General features: G+C 37.5%; 1 protein-coding gene across 2 annotated transcripts in view; it reads right to left on the bottom strand.

Moving 5' to 3' along the window:
* SMYD3 (SET and MYND domain containing 3) overlaps nt 1-17,496 on the bottom strand; it is a 325,846-nt gene that overhangs the window by 22,217 nt on the left and 286,133 nt on the right. The window contains exons 9-10 of one of the 2 annotated variants that reach the window (XM_081942754.1): nt 13,814-13,901; nt 11,796-11,970 (exon numbers count right to left, since the gene is read on the bottom strand). In XM_081942754.1, the coding sequence (XP_081798880.1) occupies nt 11,796-11,970; nt 13,814-13,901 (263 nt within the window). Of the gene's footprint in view, nt 1-11,795; nt 11,971-13,813; nt 13,905-17,496 lie in introns of both variants that reach the window. The other variant, XM_081942753.1, reaches the window with a different exon arrangement.

The following is a 17,496-nucleotide window of genomic DNA, read 5'->3' on the forward strand; positions in this document are numbered from 1 at the left end:
TCTTAGGAAATCTCAACACAAACAGTAGATTTTTAACAACTCAAAATGAAGTGACAGAAGGAAAATGAGTAAGTAGAAATGAAGGAAAATCTAAGAAAGTTGTGTTAGATTGAGTTAATGAGATCCCCAAAAGAGGGAGTTTTGAACAAAAGGAAGTGCATGAAACAGTATAAGGACAAATAAAAGCAAGGACTGCAAAAATAATCAGGTATTATGAATGGGATTTCCTTTATTTCCTTTCCTTCTTTCCTCTCTCTTCTCCTCCTCTCCTTTCCTTTCCCTTCTCCTGTCCTGTCCTGTCCTTCCCTCCATGTCTCATTCTTGTATCAGTTTAACACTCTATGCATTTGATGAAGGGAGCTATAATTCACAAAATCTTATGCCTTTTAATAAAATGTGTCAGAAAGATTTTACTAGACTCCTTCTGATAGTGAGAGCTGGTTTTCATGTTCTTTTGGATAATGCTATGTATACAATAAGGGAGTAATAAAGTTCCAGGTCTGTCCAAGGAACTACTCACATTCAGGTTCATCAGGGAGGGATGTGTTACCAAGCCTAAAGGCCATGAAAGAAAGAATGGTGCTAGAACAAACACTGCCTTTTAAGCACCACAGTCTTTGATATGTTTAAGGTAGCAATGTTCATAAAAATTCCCATACAGTAGATATCTTCAGCCAATGTTTATACATGTTGGCGTAGTTATGGATGTTACACTGGGGACCTCTGTGGCTTACCAAAAGCAAAATTAAATGTAAAGAAGAGAAACAGTTCTCTTGAGAGATGCCGCTGGCTGCCCAATTTTAAACATCTTTCTGCTGTAGAACATGTTTACTGAATAAGATGTTTTACACAATGTTGGAAAACTATCAGCTCAAAGCAGCAAAGTAAGAAACCCGAGAAATGAAGATATTTTGCTAATAAATCACATGTCACTGGGTCATCTGCTAATTGCTTGAAGATGATTGTCTGGGGCTGATGCAGGGGACCTATAGCCCTCCAGGTATTATTGAACAACTAACTCCCAGGACCCTACGCCATTGGTATGCTAGACAGAAAGCCAGAGGTTGTTCACAAAGAAAGACCCTTGGAAGGATGTAATCCAAAGGTTAGTAATTGCAGATGAATTGAAACATCAATTATAGCTGTCATTCTACCCTGTGGTCAGCAAAAAACTACTGTATTTACATAGTTGTAGAAAATGTTTAATTATTCACCTCTTTTTGTTTCATCCAGCCAGCATAACATTTTTCTTGCCTGTATAGATAAGCAAGTTGATTAAAAAAACACACACCTATTTTCTTATCCCTAGAACATTTCCTTGACAGGATTATATTTTATTACCATTATTAGATGAGATGGGGGTTGTTCCTTTCTCTCTCTGTTTTTCTTTTCTAAGTACAGGTTTGGTCAGAAAGGGGGCACTATTAACATTAGCTCAATGACTTAAGTGTCAAAATTATATCATATTTGTGAGCATATGCTGGGGGATGCTTTCCTGCTTCTTCATGGGTAAGACTGATGCACTGTTTATTACAGTAAGTTGATTAGGTACATTTCTTGAATATATTGACTGTTTACCACAGTTTATAATAACAAACACTGAATATTTAGTGCAATATTTCTTTCGCATCTTTATTTACAGTTATGTGGAATTTATACTTCACATTTCCTCCAGAGATCAAGGCACTGTACACAATTTTTCTTCTAGTCCGTATTATCCTCTCAACAGCCCTCTAATGAAGTTAAAAAAGATTATGATAGATGCAAAATTATCATTTTTCAATAAATTTCATTCAGGTAATCTGAAGCTAAAACTCCCTAGGCCTAGTCCAATACCATAACTAATACACCATAAAGAGGTAGAATACTAGCTAATATGCTTAATTATACTGATTTATCAAATTTATACAGCTGCTCAACTCACGAATGTATTCTGTTTGTTAAAAAGCTGAAGCAGATGAGGTGTGGACGGGCAGTTCCCAAGCTAGAGAGGATTGTTATTTAAACATGGTCCACAAGACCCAAACTGCCAAGCACCTTGAAAGCAGCATCAAAGTTTAAAGGCTGGGGCAGAGTGAGCAATCAACTGTCATGTTAAGGCTTCATCCTTGCTTGGAATACAGATACTCTACTAACCAAGATGCACCTGGGATTCTTCTGCCAATCTATTCACAATAGGTGAATTAAAAGTTAAGTGTCTTACGGTCTGTGATATACTTCTAAGCCAAAGTATTAAGTCTGTCACTGACAGGATGTGGAGCAACATACTATTTTAAGGCATATTCAAAATGTATATGGAAGACCTCACCCTTCTTCCATACAATGTTATTCTTTCCAATCCAAAGGGATTTTGCCCATGATTGTCTGTCTATCTGTTGCTTGGCGGAATAGCTCTCTGTAAATTGAAGATTACAAAACCGCATTTACTGTTTGAGGAAAAGCTGGCAAAACAAAGATGGACTTTGAAAATGGACCGGATCAAATCCAGGAGCTTTGGAAAAATACACTGCAACTACGCTTTCCAAATTCACCCCTGTGGGAAATAGTGGTGATAATTTCATTCTAAGCAGACAACCCTCTGCTCCTGGTCATGTGACCCAGAGCAGACTGTGTTCAGCCCATCCCCTGCTTCCTACTATGCATGTACACACAAACATAGTCAATGTTGGTAAAAGGATTGAAAAAACTCTGAAGCCATGCTCTACACATGTTCCCTTTGTCCCAAAGGTGCTGTTCAAAAGGCAACCAGACTTTCTTGGGTTTTTTCCTTGAAAACATTTTGCTTCTCCTCCGTGAAAAACATATTCTGTTCTGGATGATCTGGAGGACTGAGAATCTCCATATACATTGTTCCAGTGGTGGTATTCAGCCGGTTCGGTGCTATGCGGTCCTATTTAGCCACATTTTCTAAGCCGCGCACATGCATGCAAGCCACACGTGCAAGCAAAGTGCATGTGCGGAAGGCCGCACACATGCGCGGAAGGCGTGCATGCACATTTTCGGTGCACAGCGAACCAGTGGTAAAATTATGTGAAACCCACCTCCGCATTGTTCCCTACTTCGTTTGTATCCATCAACTTCTTTGAGACAGGAATGCAAAAATATCTAGGATAGTCTGTAACACTTCCAATCCTTGTTGATGGTTCTAAACTCACAGTCCTCCAATTTCCCCATGTCTTTCTACTTCTCAAAAATGCTTTCCCCTCACTTCTGATTTTGTCTTTCCTATAAGCTCCTCCTCCTTGTCTCCTCAACTAAACTATTTTATCTTACTTTATTTCCTATTCTTGTTATGCTTTGATCTTGGGACATCCTGATTTATTTGCTGCCTCTGTTGTCTCCTTAACTACCCACCCCCCACCCCCCGCTTTATTTCCCACTTTTCTTGCCAGTTTGGGTTTTTCTTGGAATGAGCCATTCTTTCAAGCATTCTCTTCTAAAGGAAAGCAAAATCTGCAGCATTTTAAAATCAGCAGATGGAAGCTCTGCTCTGAGCTGCTCAGTAGAGGAAAGATTTCCTTTGGAGGGGTGGATCCCTCATTGCAGGAGGTATTTGAGCAATCCTTATATTCCATTGTTTTATGGGAAACAAAGTTGCAGGTTTTAACCAGTGGTGGGTTGCAAATCCCGTTCCAACCGGTACAGTTGGAAAGGGGTTGGCGGCATCCTCTTGCACGCGCACATCATGCATCCTAGCCCCTCTGGGATGCTCCAGCTGCTCTGCGGAGCATTGCGCAGGCACTATATGTGCCATGTGCCTGCACAGAAGCCTTTAAACACAGGTAAGGAGTGTGGGCGGGCGGGTGTGCCCTCAGGAGCACCGTACTGGAACGGTATCCGATGCTCTGGGCTGGCTCCGGTACACCCGTACTGGGGCGTACCACCTGCAACCCACCACTGGTTTTAACAAAAATAGCATTACCCTCCAAAGAAATAAACTAAAATTAAAATAACCCAATATTGCAATAAAATAAATAAAAGTACCAATATTGGTTTAAAAATGGCCACAGGTTCACTCCCTTTACAGTTAGTCCTAACCATGCTCTGTAAAACCTGGCATGGCCCACAAGCTGATGAAAGTTATGTGTTCCTGCTCTAGCTTAGCACCTCATCTGAGGTAAGTTTCCTTTTCACATTCTGAAATATCCAAACAATTAGTTATAATATCCAAATTACAACAGAGAACAAGAGAAAGAGAACAGGATGTTCAGAAGGCAAGGGACACACCTATTCCAAATGAAATCTTGATGAGAGATTAACAAATGAAAAGTTTTGACTAGTTTTAAAAATATTGGGCACCTACAATGTTTTCTTTAAAAAAATTCATACAGTCATATGTCCTCCAAACTCTATTTAATTACTTTTATTCTTTTACCTCACTCCTTCTACATTGTCCTCCCTAGGTTTTGCTCTTCAACTATAACACTGAAGCAGAATTACAATAGAAATTTCCATTCTGTCCTGGATATTATTCTTTTCCTTAACGTAGATCCCTCTTGGACATGATATAACTGTATGGGAAGGATTTAAGCTAGGCATTTTTTAAAAAAGTCTTCCATTTCCAAAATGTTTTATACAAATTAACTATTGAATTATATGGAATTAGGTATGATTTATTTAGGGTATTTACTGAAGAAGATTCATACATGCAAAAGGGTGCATGCACTTCCATTCTAAAATCTCATCTTTCTAAAACAGGATCTCTTAAGAACTCTGCCCTTTAGAACTGATTTTTATTTCAAGAAAGGGAAGAAAATATTTTATAAGAAAACAATTATTATAGCCCTGCTTAAGCACACAAACTAATCCTTTTCTAGAACTGGTTACTTTTGTTTTACTTCAGATGCACAATTGTGTGTTCATGTTTAAGCACATACAAAGAAAGATTCAACAAATGAAAGAGATGTACACTAAATACTTTGATGAATCAGTCTCCTTACAACTTCCATCTGCTCCTAAATGCTTCTCAGAAAATATACTCAGTGTCACCCTTTTGCATATTTCCACTGCCCTATCCTAAACACACTTAGGCCGCTGACAGATTAATGCTTAGTTCACTTGAGGTATACATTCTTTGGTTCTTACACATGTTCTTATAAGGAAATGGAACTCAGTAACCACTTCATCGCAAGTTTGGGCAATGTTATTGTACAGAAACAATGCCTTAACTTCACTTTGGTATCAGATAAAGGTATCTTTGTATAAAATGTAACTGTCACCGGTGCTGCCATGAGTCTCTTTTGTAAATCTGATATAAACAAGGTCTGCTGAAGATTTGTCAGTGAACTACTAATGTACTAAATAAGTAAGGTGGGACTAGACCTGGAAATTCACAAAATAAAGGGCTTGAGGTCTACTTTAATTCCAGTCAGTTGTTTTAAAAAAACAAGAACACACAAGAACACTTAAACACAGTGAGAAGTCTCAGCTCTTCTACTCAGAATGAGAACATTGTTAAAACAAAACAAAACACTGGGACCTGTTCTTCTAATTTCTGAGCCATTTCTAAGAACTGACCCAGGGAAGTTGATTTCAAGAACACAGGGTTTACCTAGAAATATAGTCGTGCATTTTTCATATTGTTTAACATATCACTACAAAAAGGTATGAATAAATATGTCAAACAGCATAACAACAGGGGGCTTTCTTTCAGTGGGCCTTACACTCTTCTGTAAATGCAACACTGAGCTTTTAGGGACATAATTCACGTTAATATGATATGTCAATCACACTGAGATAATTATTGGTTTTCAACATATATCAAACAAATTGAAAGTTTTTGGCTATGCAGGTGGAGAATAAGAGGGCAACACTTCTGTGCCTTTGTAACCATTTATAGCAACTCTTCTCTTCTTGGTATCTGTCCAAACCTGAGAATGTTACCTAGAAGGCAGACATGCCACAGAGAGAATATGCAGACCGGTCATTCAGAATCCAGACAGGGTAGAGATAAGCACAAGGTTATGTTGGCAGGATATTATCTTCTTAAAGATATCACATGTTCTCTATCCTAAAACCCCAATTGGGCAGCACTGCTGTGCGGTTTAAAAGTTGACTGAACAAAGCAACTGCTCCTGGAGAAAGAGAGGTGAGCAACCCTGGCCTTTTATAAAATGACCTAAAAATGACATCTGATTTGAAAGGCCTCATGCTTTATGCAATGAAACCCTGGGGTAAAACAGGATGCAACCGTTTTGTTCTCTATTTTAGAATTGATTTTATTGCATTGATATTTGTTTCAGTTATAATGGGATATCCTGCTATCAGAAAAGCTTATTACTATTAAGAATGCAATTTATTTCTCTACCTATTGGCAGCCAGACTTTTTAGACCAGGTGGATTCTCCAAATTTTCTAGGTCCTCTCCCATGAGGAGCAAAAGCAAATGGGAGATGAAGTGATGAAAAGGCTCCTGCTATTTCATCAACAATGAACATTTCAAGAATTATTTCTCATAATTATAGCTTTGTTCACAAATGGGAGAAAGAACAAAGAGAACTCCAGAATTAAATTATGGGTAGCATGCCAATTTCCATTCACATGAGAAGCTACCATCTACTGCTGTATCATTTATTCCAGCTGACAGCAGATGACAGAGGAGTATTTTCCTCTCCAACTGGTCTACCGAAGATCTTTCAGTCAAAGACTGAAAATGGGATTTTAAGCATATCAGTGTCCTCTAGGGTAGTAACACATCCATTGTTCATTTAGCTCAGTTCAAAATCTGTTTTGGTGAATTCAAAACATGTTTTTTCATAAGAAGTATTTTTAACACGTATTTTTCATTGTGTAACTTGTGAGATGAAATCCTACAGTATCTTCCCACTCTAGTCTGGTGCTCGTTCTTGCATTTAATGACTTGTACATTTTCTCTGCAGACTATAAATAAGAAATAGAATCTGAAAATCCCAAGCAAGAAAAGTACTTTCTCTTTCATTTGCTCTTAGGAACAATTTCATTTGCCTTTTATTTATTTTGCAACAGATTTAGTTGCTGTGAAACATTTCCATGTGGCCAAAATGCCACTTAATACTGAATGCTTTATTCGACTATCAACAAAAGCTCCCGAATTCCCTGTCACAATATCTAACATTTGTTTAAATTAACATAAGAAATCGTACTAAGCTCTACTTCTGCACGAGCAGATATAGGTAGTGGCTGACTTATAACCATGTGTTTAATGACCCTTTTAAATTACAATGGCACTGAAAAAGTCTTATGACCAGTTCACTTATGACCATTGCAGCATCCCCACAGTCACATGATCAAACTTCAGGTGCTTGGCAAATGTATTTTTGATGGTTGCAGCATCCCAGAGTGCTGGGATTGTCATTCACAACCTTCCCAGGGAGCTTCTGACAAGCAAAGTCAATGGGGAAGCCAGATTCATTTAACAACCACATGATTCCCTTAATAACTGTAGTGATTCGCCTAACAACCATGGCAAAAAGTCATAAAATGAGGCATGCCTCACTTAACAACTGCCTAGCTTAGCAATGGAAATTATGGGCTAAATTGTGGCTATAAGACAAGGACGAACTGTATGGTTATCATCGCAAAGATACAGATTCAAATATGATAATTATTTAAGAATAAGGGTTTTCCATTCTTTTCAGTAAGTTGAAAGATTTATACAACCTAAAGAGAAATCAGAGTAATAAAGGCTTGCATTGTAAATTTTATTTATATTAAACACAAATAATAAAATGAAGACAATTATTTCAAACAAAATTAAATTTATCTGTTTTATATTTTTCCAAGCCTTTTGCTTCTCTTTTAGGTTTGAACTGTTTATTGATTGCATTGCACAAATATCCAGCCTCTGTGACAAATAGGACTTAATAGATAACCACCAGCATATTGAATTGCACCTGGAATCCTATTGGTAACCCATGCAGCCCTGTTGGAAAACAGTTTTAATTAATATATCATTTCAAGCACAGGGCTTTTCTATCATGTTTGGCATTTTAATATTCACAAATAATTCATTTCCAGCAATTCCAATAATAAGAACTAGTAACACTCACTTGCTGCATTAGAATTCTTGTTGAGCTTGGAATAAAAGTATTTTTGGACATATGCATAGCATTTGTGGAAAAACCTTAAACCACATACAGATTTTTCCAGGTTCAAGTAGCAGATGTGGTTGGCAAGCACATAAGTCCAGCCCCACATGTTTCATGTGCCTTGAATCTTATGCTGCCCTGCAAAACTGGATTGCTCCCCTAAATATATACATACATACATACATACATACATACATACATACATACATACATTCAATATATCTAATCTTAATACAATTTTGTATGCACAACTTCCTAAATAAATAAAAACTGGTTTTGTATAGAATCTCCAAATGTATTGTGATGTGTATATAATTTACTGAAATAGTGGTGTTTCAAGCCTCAAAAGAAGATAAGTGTCATGGACTTTCTTGCTATCAGTCCCAGTATGGGTGACTTTGCGTGATCAGAATCCAATCAGGTTAATTGTGTAAAACCTGTTCTTTTTTTTAATCTTCCTATGAATATAAATAAATTCTCAATAATTTCAACATGGTGCAAAATATCCGAGAGCACAACATTATTTTTTTCCTCCCTCTAGATTAAAAGAGATATTCTATAGGGTTGGGTTGGCAATGTTAGTTTGTGGGATAACAGCCAAAATACAAGAGGACCTCATAATAAACAGATTTATAAGGGAAAAAATCTACAAATTTCCACTACTCACGATCAGCCACTATCATTGTGATGAGAATCAATGCAATTAATTTTCCCCCCTGGATTTCTAAATTCTGCGAGGCTTCCTTTTAGTATGCTTCATGCAGGTAGAATTCTAGGTTTTGAACTACTACAAAGAACTTTTAATCTTCTGGACCAAGTTATATTGGTAATCAATTTGCCAGGGCATTGTAGTGTGAATCTACACCACAAAATCCATCATTACATTTACTTGAGTGATAGCTTAGCATGGCCTTTAAATAAATACTGAAAGCCCAGCAATGTCTGCAATGAAAACATAAGTTCAAAAACTGCACTTAGCACACTATAGTGGAAATGCACCCCACTGATCACTTAATGGAAATACTCACAGTAAATACAATCCCTGAAGTTAAAATGGTTTTAGTCCAATACTTTAAACCCCTTTAAAGGAAGTCCTACCACCTCCGATTTGTATGGATGGCTTGTTTTTCAGGTTATTCCCTGCAGGTAACAATATGAATATTTCTTTTCCCTCAGAACTGAGAAAAGGAAAATAGATAGCTGTAATGGAACTGTGGAAGCAGTCAAGCAGTAGATTGATTCAACTGGAGAAATTCAATGCAGCCCAACAGATTCCCTAGGATTTGGTATCCTGCTGCTTCAGGTGCAACTTCTTGTAATGAGAAACAGAAGACTTTTTGCAGGAGTTTGTAGTGAAGCCTTGAAGGTAAAAAAAAAAAAAAACCCTACACACTTTCAAATAACAAGACCTCAAACTGAAAATGTCTCTCCTCAGAAAATGCTTTTGCACATGGAAAGACTACAACACCCAGCTCAAGGTAGAAGAGCGGTTGAGAGCCTTTGCAAGCCAGCAACCTTCGATGAAGAAGATACAATTGTATGTATCTCTACTGTGGGGTCACAGGCCCAAGGGCAACAACTTGGCTACAATAAATGTGATGCACAAGAAAAAAAATGGTGAAATGATTTGATAAACTTATAATTGCTTTCTGCTACAACTCTTTTGTACCTATATGGTATTTCTGACCAATTTCTGAATGTTATAGAAGCATATCTGAAAAGTTATAGCAAGTAATTAAAGCAGAAAGGTCATTTTTGATGAGAGAGATGAGAGAAAATTGTGGAGAAAAAGCCTATTGATAACTCTTGGCAGGATGTCTAGAGACAAGGCTTTTCCAATTGGGAGCACTCATCTGCTGCTTCGGATCCCCCATTGTCCACAGAAACAGAATGTTAAACTTGAGAGGCTTCTGTCTGGCAAGACTACCACATTATTTTCAACAATTTTGTAGAAAAGCATGGTTTACATAAAACACAGTGAAAACAATGAAAATATGAGGCATACTTTTTATGGATGTTTAAATAATAAAGTATCTTTCAATAAAATGATTATGAAGGCCAACATTTTGAAATTTGGAAATGACTAACCTTTTGTTTAATTGCATAATGCAGTTTTGTTGACAAATCAGACTATGTTTCATTTTTAATTATTAAGTAACTAAGGGGCAATTTTGTCATTGACCCATTGTTTGGTTTAATTAGTATCTTAAACAGGACGATCTTCATCTGTCTAGACCATGGGTGTCAAACTCGCTGCATCATGTTGCCGTCATGTGACTTTTGCGACATTTTCCCCATTCACAGAGCCGGGTCGGCGTGGCCTGCGTCACATATCTGGCCTGGAGGCTGCCAGTTTGACACCTCTGGTCTAGACTCTAGAGGATTGAGATTTTTATATCATTGTCCTTCATAAGTAATAAGTACCCGAAATTAAATTTAAAAGGATCCAAATAATACAGCACATTCATACATTTGAAGCAATTTTCTAGAACTTGAATATTCAATAATATGTGTAATAAAAAATAAAAGCATGTGACTGAGATCATTTGAAACAGAATAGCAATTAAAATTCACTTTGTGAAATGCTCCTTTATTACAACCAAGTTCCACTGAATGGTATGAAGTGCCTGTTCTCATTGTGTAAATAGATAAGAAGTGATATAATGCCACTAGTATTTGAAGATACTATTACTGTGGCTGCCCATTATTATTTTCTTTTTAAGAAACTGTATTTCTGTGACCCAAAGAAACATGGAGAGAAAGAATACAAAGTTAGAGATCTTCTTTGATCATCCTGCTCTTTCGCCCTTGCAGCTATAGCATCTATAACTACTCTCTCTTTCAAAGGAAGAAGCTCTCTTTTGTTCAAACTCCGAGAATCAAAATTAATTAGTGACAGGTTAAAAACATGGAGCACCAAAAGGAAGAAAAGGAGTCACAGAAGATACGATGCTATTCTCTTAACAGGTACTTAGTAGGGTTTGAAAAGTAATGCAAAACATTCCAGAACTTTCCAAGGAAATTTATGTCATAAAAAGAATAACCAGACTTTCCATTTCAGGTATGATGGATTTTAGCCTCAGGAAAAGTTGAAATGGCATTTTTTGTCCAAAAAAGATATTGTTCAGTTGGAAAGTTGGATGTGCCAATGAGAAAGAGACATCAACCCTTATTGATCAGCTAATCTTACATCAAAGAATGATGAGTACATGTAAACTACTTGCAAATAACTTCATTGTTTCCTCTCTTTATCAAAATGGTACTTCTTCCTATCCTATGTGTATGTAAAGAGCCAGAGAAAATAGCAATTCCTTAAGACTGGTGTACATTTGCATATAAATCGACACAAGTAGCTGAAGAGCTGAATGGATAAGTGGGGGGGGGCTAAAGAGCAAAGAACCTACGATACTGTGATGATCAAGGAACTTGGGGGGCCTGGGGGTGGTGGTGGAAAGAAATTAGTTTTCTTACTCTGTATAACATAATTGTCAATAAATATAAAACAGTTTCTTTTTCCCTATGCCTGTAAAATAATTTATTCTCTGTTTTCAGAATGAAAAAGGTATCTGTACAAATTGCCTTATTATATCTGCAATGTAGTTTCTTGCAGCTTCTATAGGAAAAACTATCACCTTCTTGTATCAACCCAACACAGAAAATATACACTGTGCCTCACCATCTTGGATGAAAACAGACCATTGCAATAAATCACAGTAACGCTAGCTCTTACCTGTAGGGCTCCAAAGTTCGGTTACCATAATGCAGAGCTTCTTCCCAAAGGCCCAGGTTTATGCAGGCATCCATGGCAAGGTCAAGTAATTTTAGCTGATAGATGTTGGTGTCTGGGAGACGAGAGGTGTTGCTCTTCAGTAACGTCTGGCAGGACAACAGAACTTGCTCCCATTCTGACATTTATTTGTGTTAAGGATTAACCCATGACAGGAGCATCAATCAAAAGGCAAAACATTAAGTTAAAACACTTCAGTTTTCTATTCTACAAAACCCTCTTCTATAGAAAGCTCCATTTTTTTTAACCAACAAAACATGAAAGCAAACTACATTGAATATGAATGGTGATCATATGAAACCACAATTAACTTTGCTATAGTTAATTTTCTTTTAAGCATTATTTTCTTAAAATTAACAACATATTTCTCATAACCTTTTTCTAGTTTAAAGCTCAACTTGTAAATTAAAAGAAATATTTTTTCAATGTAACAATTTTGACAAAAGGAATTCTTCCCTGATGAAAATTACATGCTCGGAGATGGGAGGGAAATGGGGACCACAATACATGGGGGAAGGAAAAAGGGACTGTGTACGATGCTCAGCATTATTAAACGTATCTGACAATCTTCTTTGGGATGTAGCAGAAAAGACAAAAGATCTTCATTTTAATATGAATTCTTTATGAGTTTTTGCTATGATTAAATCCGCATTCATAAGATACTTAGTTGACATTGATATTCCAAGTTTAACATAGTTAATACCAGTCAAGAAACTATCTGAATTTATCAATAGACATGTGACTCTGGGTCGCACAATACATTGCGAATAGAGTATTCCCAAAACATGTAATCATCACATCAAGATAGACCTGCTCCATAACTTGGACTAATGCTAAATTGGGAAATCCAGTTCTTTAGTTCCTTATGTATGGCCAGCTGACTGCTGATATCTGAATTTCAGGGGTAAGAATGATAGCTATTCCATAGGAAAGGAGTAGCAAAAGAGACGGCATGCTTTCGAGGTTCCCATTAGATTGCATGGTTTAATATAAGGGTTCAAAGCATGCCCACGCTGACAGATCTTGTGGGACAAGTAGAAGTAATAGGAAAAAAAGTAGTTCTGCAGACATAACTTAATCCTAAACCATAAGATTTTTGAGAGAAACTGGTCTAAAGAAAAACAGAGAACAACATTTGATGGGACTGGAGAGAAGTGACGAAAAGCTAGAAAAAAAATCTCACAGTTATTAAAGACAGCAAAATAGTGTAGATGTCTAAACTTGATTTACAAACATTTTATACTTAAAATGGAATGAAATATGGTTTATTTACTTAGTAGTGAAGCCTCAATTGGTTAGTATTGGATTGCAACTTAGATGGCCAAAAGATTAACTTTATTATGTATATAGGTGTGTGTGTGTGTGTGTGTGTGTGTGTTTGTGTTTGTGTTTTCGTTCTTTTGGCTCTTCAAACTATATTAATACTTAAATATTTAAAGTGTCTGTCATCTTGTTCTGCAAGGCCAAAGCAAAGTTTCTGCTGCCAAGAGCCAAGGTAGCACAGTGGTTAGAATGCAGACTAACTCTGCATTCACGATTGCAGACTAACTCTGCCCACAGCCAGGAGTTCGATCCTAGCTCCACCTTCCATCCTTGCGAGATTGGTAAAATGGGGACCCAGATTGTTGGAGGCAATATGCTGATTCTGTAAACCTCTTAGAGAATGCTGTAAAGCACAACAAAGTGGCATATAAGCCTAAATGCTATTGCTATTAGTCCGAAACTTAAAGATACAAAGGCTGAGGGGAAAAAACAATGACAAAAGAGTTTTCTATAACCCAGACCACATTTTGATTTGATTTACCTTCTGCTTCTTTTCTTTTAAATATGGCTGTATTTGAAAAATACAAAATACATATTATAGGCAGGAAGAGTATGAATTTAACAAAGACAAGAAAACAAGTTGATTGTTATGATGTCCTGATGTGAATGGAAATGTGTGAACTATGGATCAAGGATACCTTCACGTGACTTTGGTGCTCCTACTGTATTTATAACTTCTTTGGCTTCTTTCCAAGCTTCCTCATCACCTGCCAACATGTCACCATCCTGCTTTGATCGAAATAAAAGCAAAAACAAACAAACAAAAGTATCTGGTTAAAAAAGAGAAACATATTATTAGACTCTGTTTCGCTATTTGCTTTCGGCTGCCATTGAAACAGGGAAGGCGGGCTGGTATTTGGGGGGGGGGAGTTTAAGTACAGGAGAGATTGTAAAAAGGGAGTTTTGGTCGTCTACTGCACATGCTGGAGATTAGTGCTTGGTGTCGGTCAAGGCCAACCGTCCTGCATTACCAACCTGATGGTGCTCCTTGAAGAGGGAACTCACATGACACCTAAGGGATTTGCAGATTGGACACTGGGATGAGGGTTACCAGGGGGAGAGGGTTTGGTCACATATTGATATGTATGATTTTGCGTGCTTTTGCCTCAGATCTTGCTTTGCTTAGCTGCTATCTTTTCATAACCAGTAAAAGTACTCTTAATTCTGCAAAATGGAGTTAAGTGGTTTCTTTCTTGGTTGCTAAGGGAGGCCGGCTCGACACGTATAACCCTATCACGGATGTAAAGTAACATTGAATACCATAATGTTCTATTAAAACTGAAAGTCAGAGTTTTCAATGTTTCAACCCAAGAAAATTCTAAAAATAATTAACACCCAACATTAATAACAAAACCAACAGTTGGGTTTCATATATTTGTATTATATGCTTACATAATAAGGAAAGGATCAATAAGTGAGCCAAAAATACAATAGCCACATTAGAAGAGTTTATAAGCTACATTTTGGGAGGTAAAAAAAGGAAACAAAGATGAAGTAAAGGAAACAGAAAATAATATGGTAAAATGGGATGAAGCTGAGAAAAGGAATAATAATATATTTCATCTTTCCAATGTTTTCTCACTGGCATGGAAGAAGCAGGGTTTTGAGAAGAGTTTTAGATGAATAGGAGTGCTCAAGGAAAAATGAGGAGTCATGGGACTGAAGAATTGGCAGAATACACTGAGATAATCTACTTGAGTAAAAGAAGCTATGAGAGACTTAAAGAAAGACAAGGATGATGCTTCAGATATTGAAATATCATGGATACACTATAGGCTATATGGGCGGAACGCAGGGGGGTCATGTGCAGGCGTGCCGCACCCATAATGCAACACGTGACCCCCAGTGTGCATGCATGCACTACAAGTGCACCTCCCCATTTTTCCATGCTTTTTTTGCCCTCCCCAGGCTCCAGAGGCTTTATAGGAGCATGGGGAGGGCGAAAACAGCCTCCCCCGCCCCCTGGAAGCCCTCCTGAGGCTTCAGGGACCTTCAGGAGGCTTCCCTGAAGCCTCCGAAGCAGTCAAAACGACCCTCCGAGCAAACCGGAAGTCACTTGCTCTGAGGGTCGTTTTAAGTGCTTGTACATAACGTGTCTGAAACACCATTACTCACTATCAAGAGAGGCAACCAGTTTAAAAAAAACTTACTAAAACCAAAGGAGACAGTTCTTTGACAAAGCTCATCTTTGTCTGCTTTAACAGGGATTTTTAACTTGCTCTGCTCTGCTTGTCAGCAGAAAATAATAATCCGTAAATGATGATCATGTGAGGTTTACAGCCGATAAAATTCTAAAAAAACATCTTCTCTGCCAGTACCATAATTTAAACAAAGGAGCTTAGGGATAGCAAACCAATTTTCATATCAATTATCATCCCAAGAGCACAAAAGTTAAGAGGTTTTAATCTGCATTTTCCACACAGTGAAGTTAATTATTGTGCATTCCAAAAAGGAGGAAATGTACACCCAGAGCTCATATTAATTCCATGTGTCGCTTTAGTGCTGCCTACTATAGAGATCCAAATGGAAGGAAAATAGGTGAACTCTTATACTATCTTAACAGTTTATTACATTAAATGGCTTCCCAGGCTTCAATTATATTATACATAAGGAATCACAAAGAAAGTAGTGTTCCTTTTAAAATTTGCAAATGTAATTGCCAAAACATAAACAATCTGATCGCAATATGTTCACCTGGAAATAATTTTGTACAGAATGAAAGCACATAAAAGGTCAGCAATAGAACAATAAAGTTCATGCTGAAGTACCTATGTCAGTTATGTTAATCGTACAAATCCAGACCTGTTAAAATCTGCATATAACAGGGATGAGTCAAGGTTGGCTGTGATCTACCTGTACCGCCTTCAAAGGGCACAGAATTAATTACCTAGGTTTTGATTTAATGTGCCTTTTTTAATTTCGAGAAGACATGTAGGAAATGTACTGTAATTGAAAGACTAGAAAGCCAGATCTACATAGTGCATGATCAACCAACAAATGGGACTTGGGTCTAATGTGGACATATCCTACAAAGTGGTTCTATCATCAGCTTATTTACAGTCTATCTGAGGACAATGGAGTTACCAAAGTTGGGCTGTAAAATTTAGATAGGCATTAAATAGCAACAAACTGGGACAGGGTGGCTCAGTGGCTAAGACGTTGAGCTTGTCAATCAAAAAGGTCAGCAGTTCGGCGGTTCAAATCCCTAGCGCCACGTAACGGAGTGAGCTCCCATTACTTGTCCCAGCTTCTGCCAACCTAGCAGTTCGAAAGCATGTAAAAGTTCAAGTAGAAAAACAGGAACCACCTTTGGTAGGAAGGTAACTGTATTCCATGCGCCTTCAGCATTTAGTCATGCTGACCACATGACCACAGAGACGTCTTCGGACAGCGCTGGTTCTTCGGTTTTGAAACGGGGATGAGCACTGCCCCCTAGAGTTGAGAATGACTAGCACATATGTGTGAGGGGAACCTTTACCTTTTAAATAGCAACATTTTCTTTATTTCTCTTTCTCTCTCTCTCTCTCTCTCCCTCTCTGCAATTTTTTGCTTTCATCTAAATTTGGTAGCCACAAACAGTATCAAGAATTTAGTTCTGACAATGCAATTTACTCTACAAGTTTTTCATAGAAGCTGTATAGATGAAGTAGCTACATCTGCTGTCCCCTTCTCTGTATTTCCTGTACCCTACCACATTGTCTCCTCAATCAAATAATTGGGGGGAAGGAAATTATGAATACAGCATCAAGTCCGTGTGACTGGGAAACAGGTAGAGAGGTCCTTCTACTGTATCTCTGATGTTTTAAGCACAATTATATTTTAAAGCAATATTATTGCTAGGCTACTAGAAAGTAGCAGAACAAGAAAGGTTTTCAGGAACTCGTCGTCCATTCATAAAACTTGGAGAAGGGGTGGGGTTAAGAAGAAATATAGCTGCTGTTTCCTTAGGCAGAAGCAAAAAACTTCAAGCAAACTATGTCCCATCATATGAAGAAAAAATGATAGTTTATGCCAAGGATGCCAAACATTTTTTCATCCTTAATACCAGACAAAAAGAAGTTATTATTTTAGAACATATGAGCGGCAAGGTAAGTAGCCTTTTCAGTTACATACAATAATATGTATGATGTCTGTATTCTTACCAATTCGGAAGAAGACTCTCTACCACACATTCTGTACATACATTCTTCTTTAACGTTTTAGGCAGTATTTCTAATTTCTCTATGTACATGGTTGATTTGTACACAGGCACCATAATTTCGCTGTTGCTAGAGAAGGCCTTGTATAATAGACATCAAGTACAGAGATCAATGCAGATTTA

This window comes from Natrix helvetica, assembly GCF_964273705.1.
Source record: "Natrix helvetica genome assembly, chromosome: 2".
NCBI lineage: Eukaryota > Metazoa > Chordata > Lepidosauria > Squamata > Natricidae > Natrix > Natrix helvetica.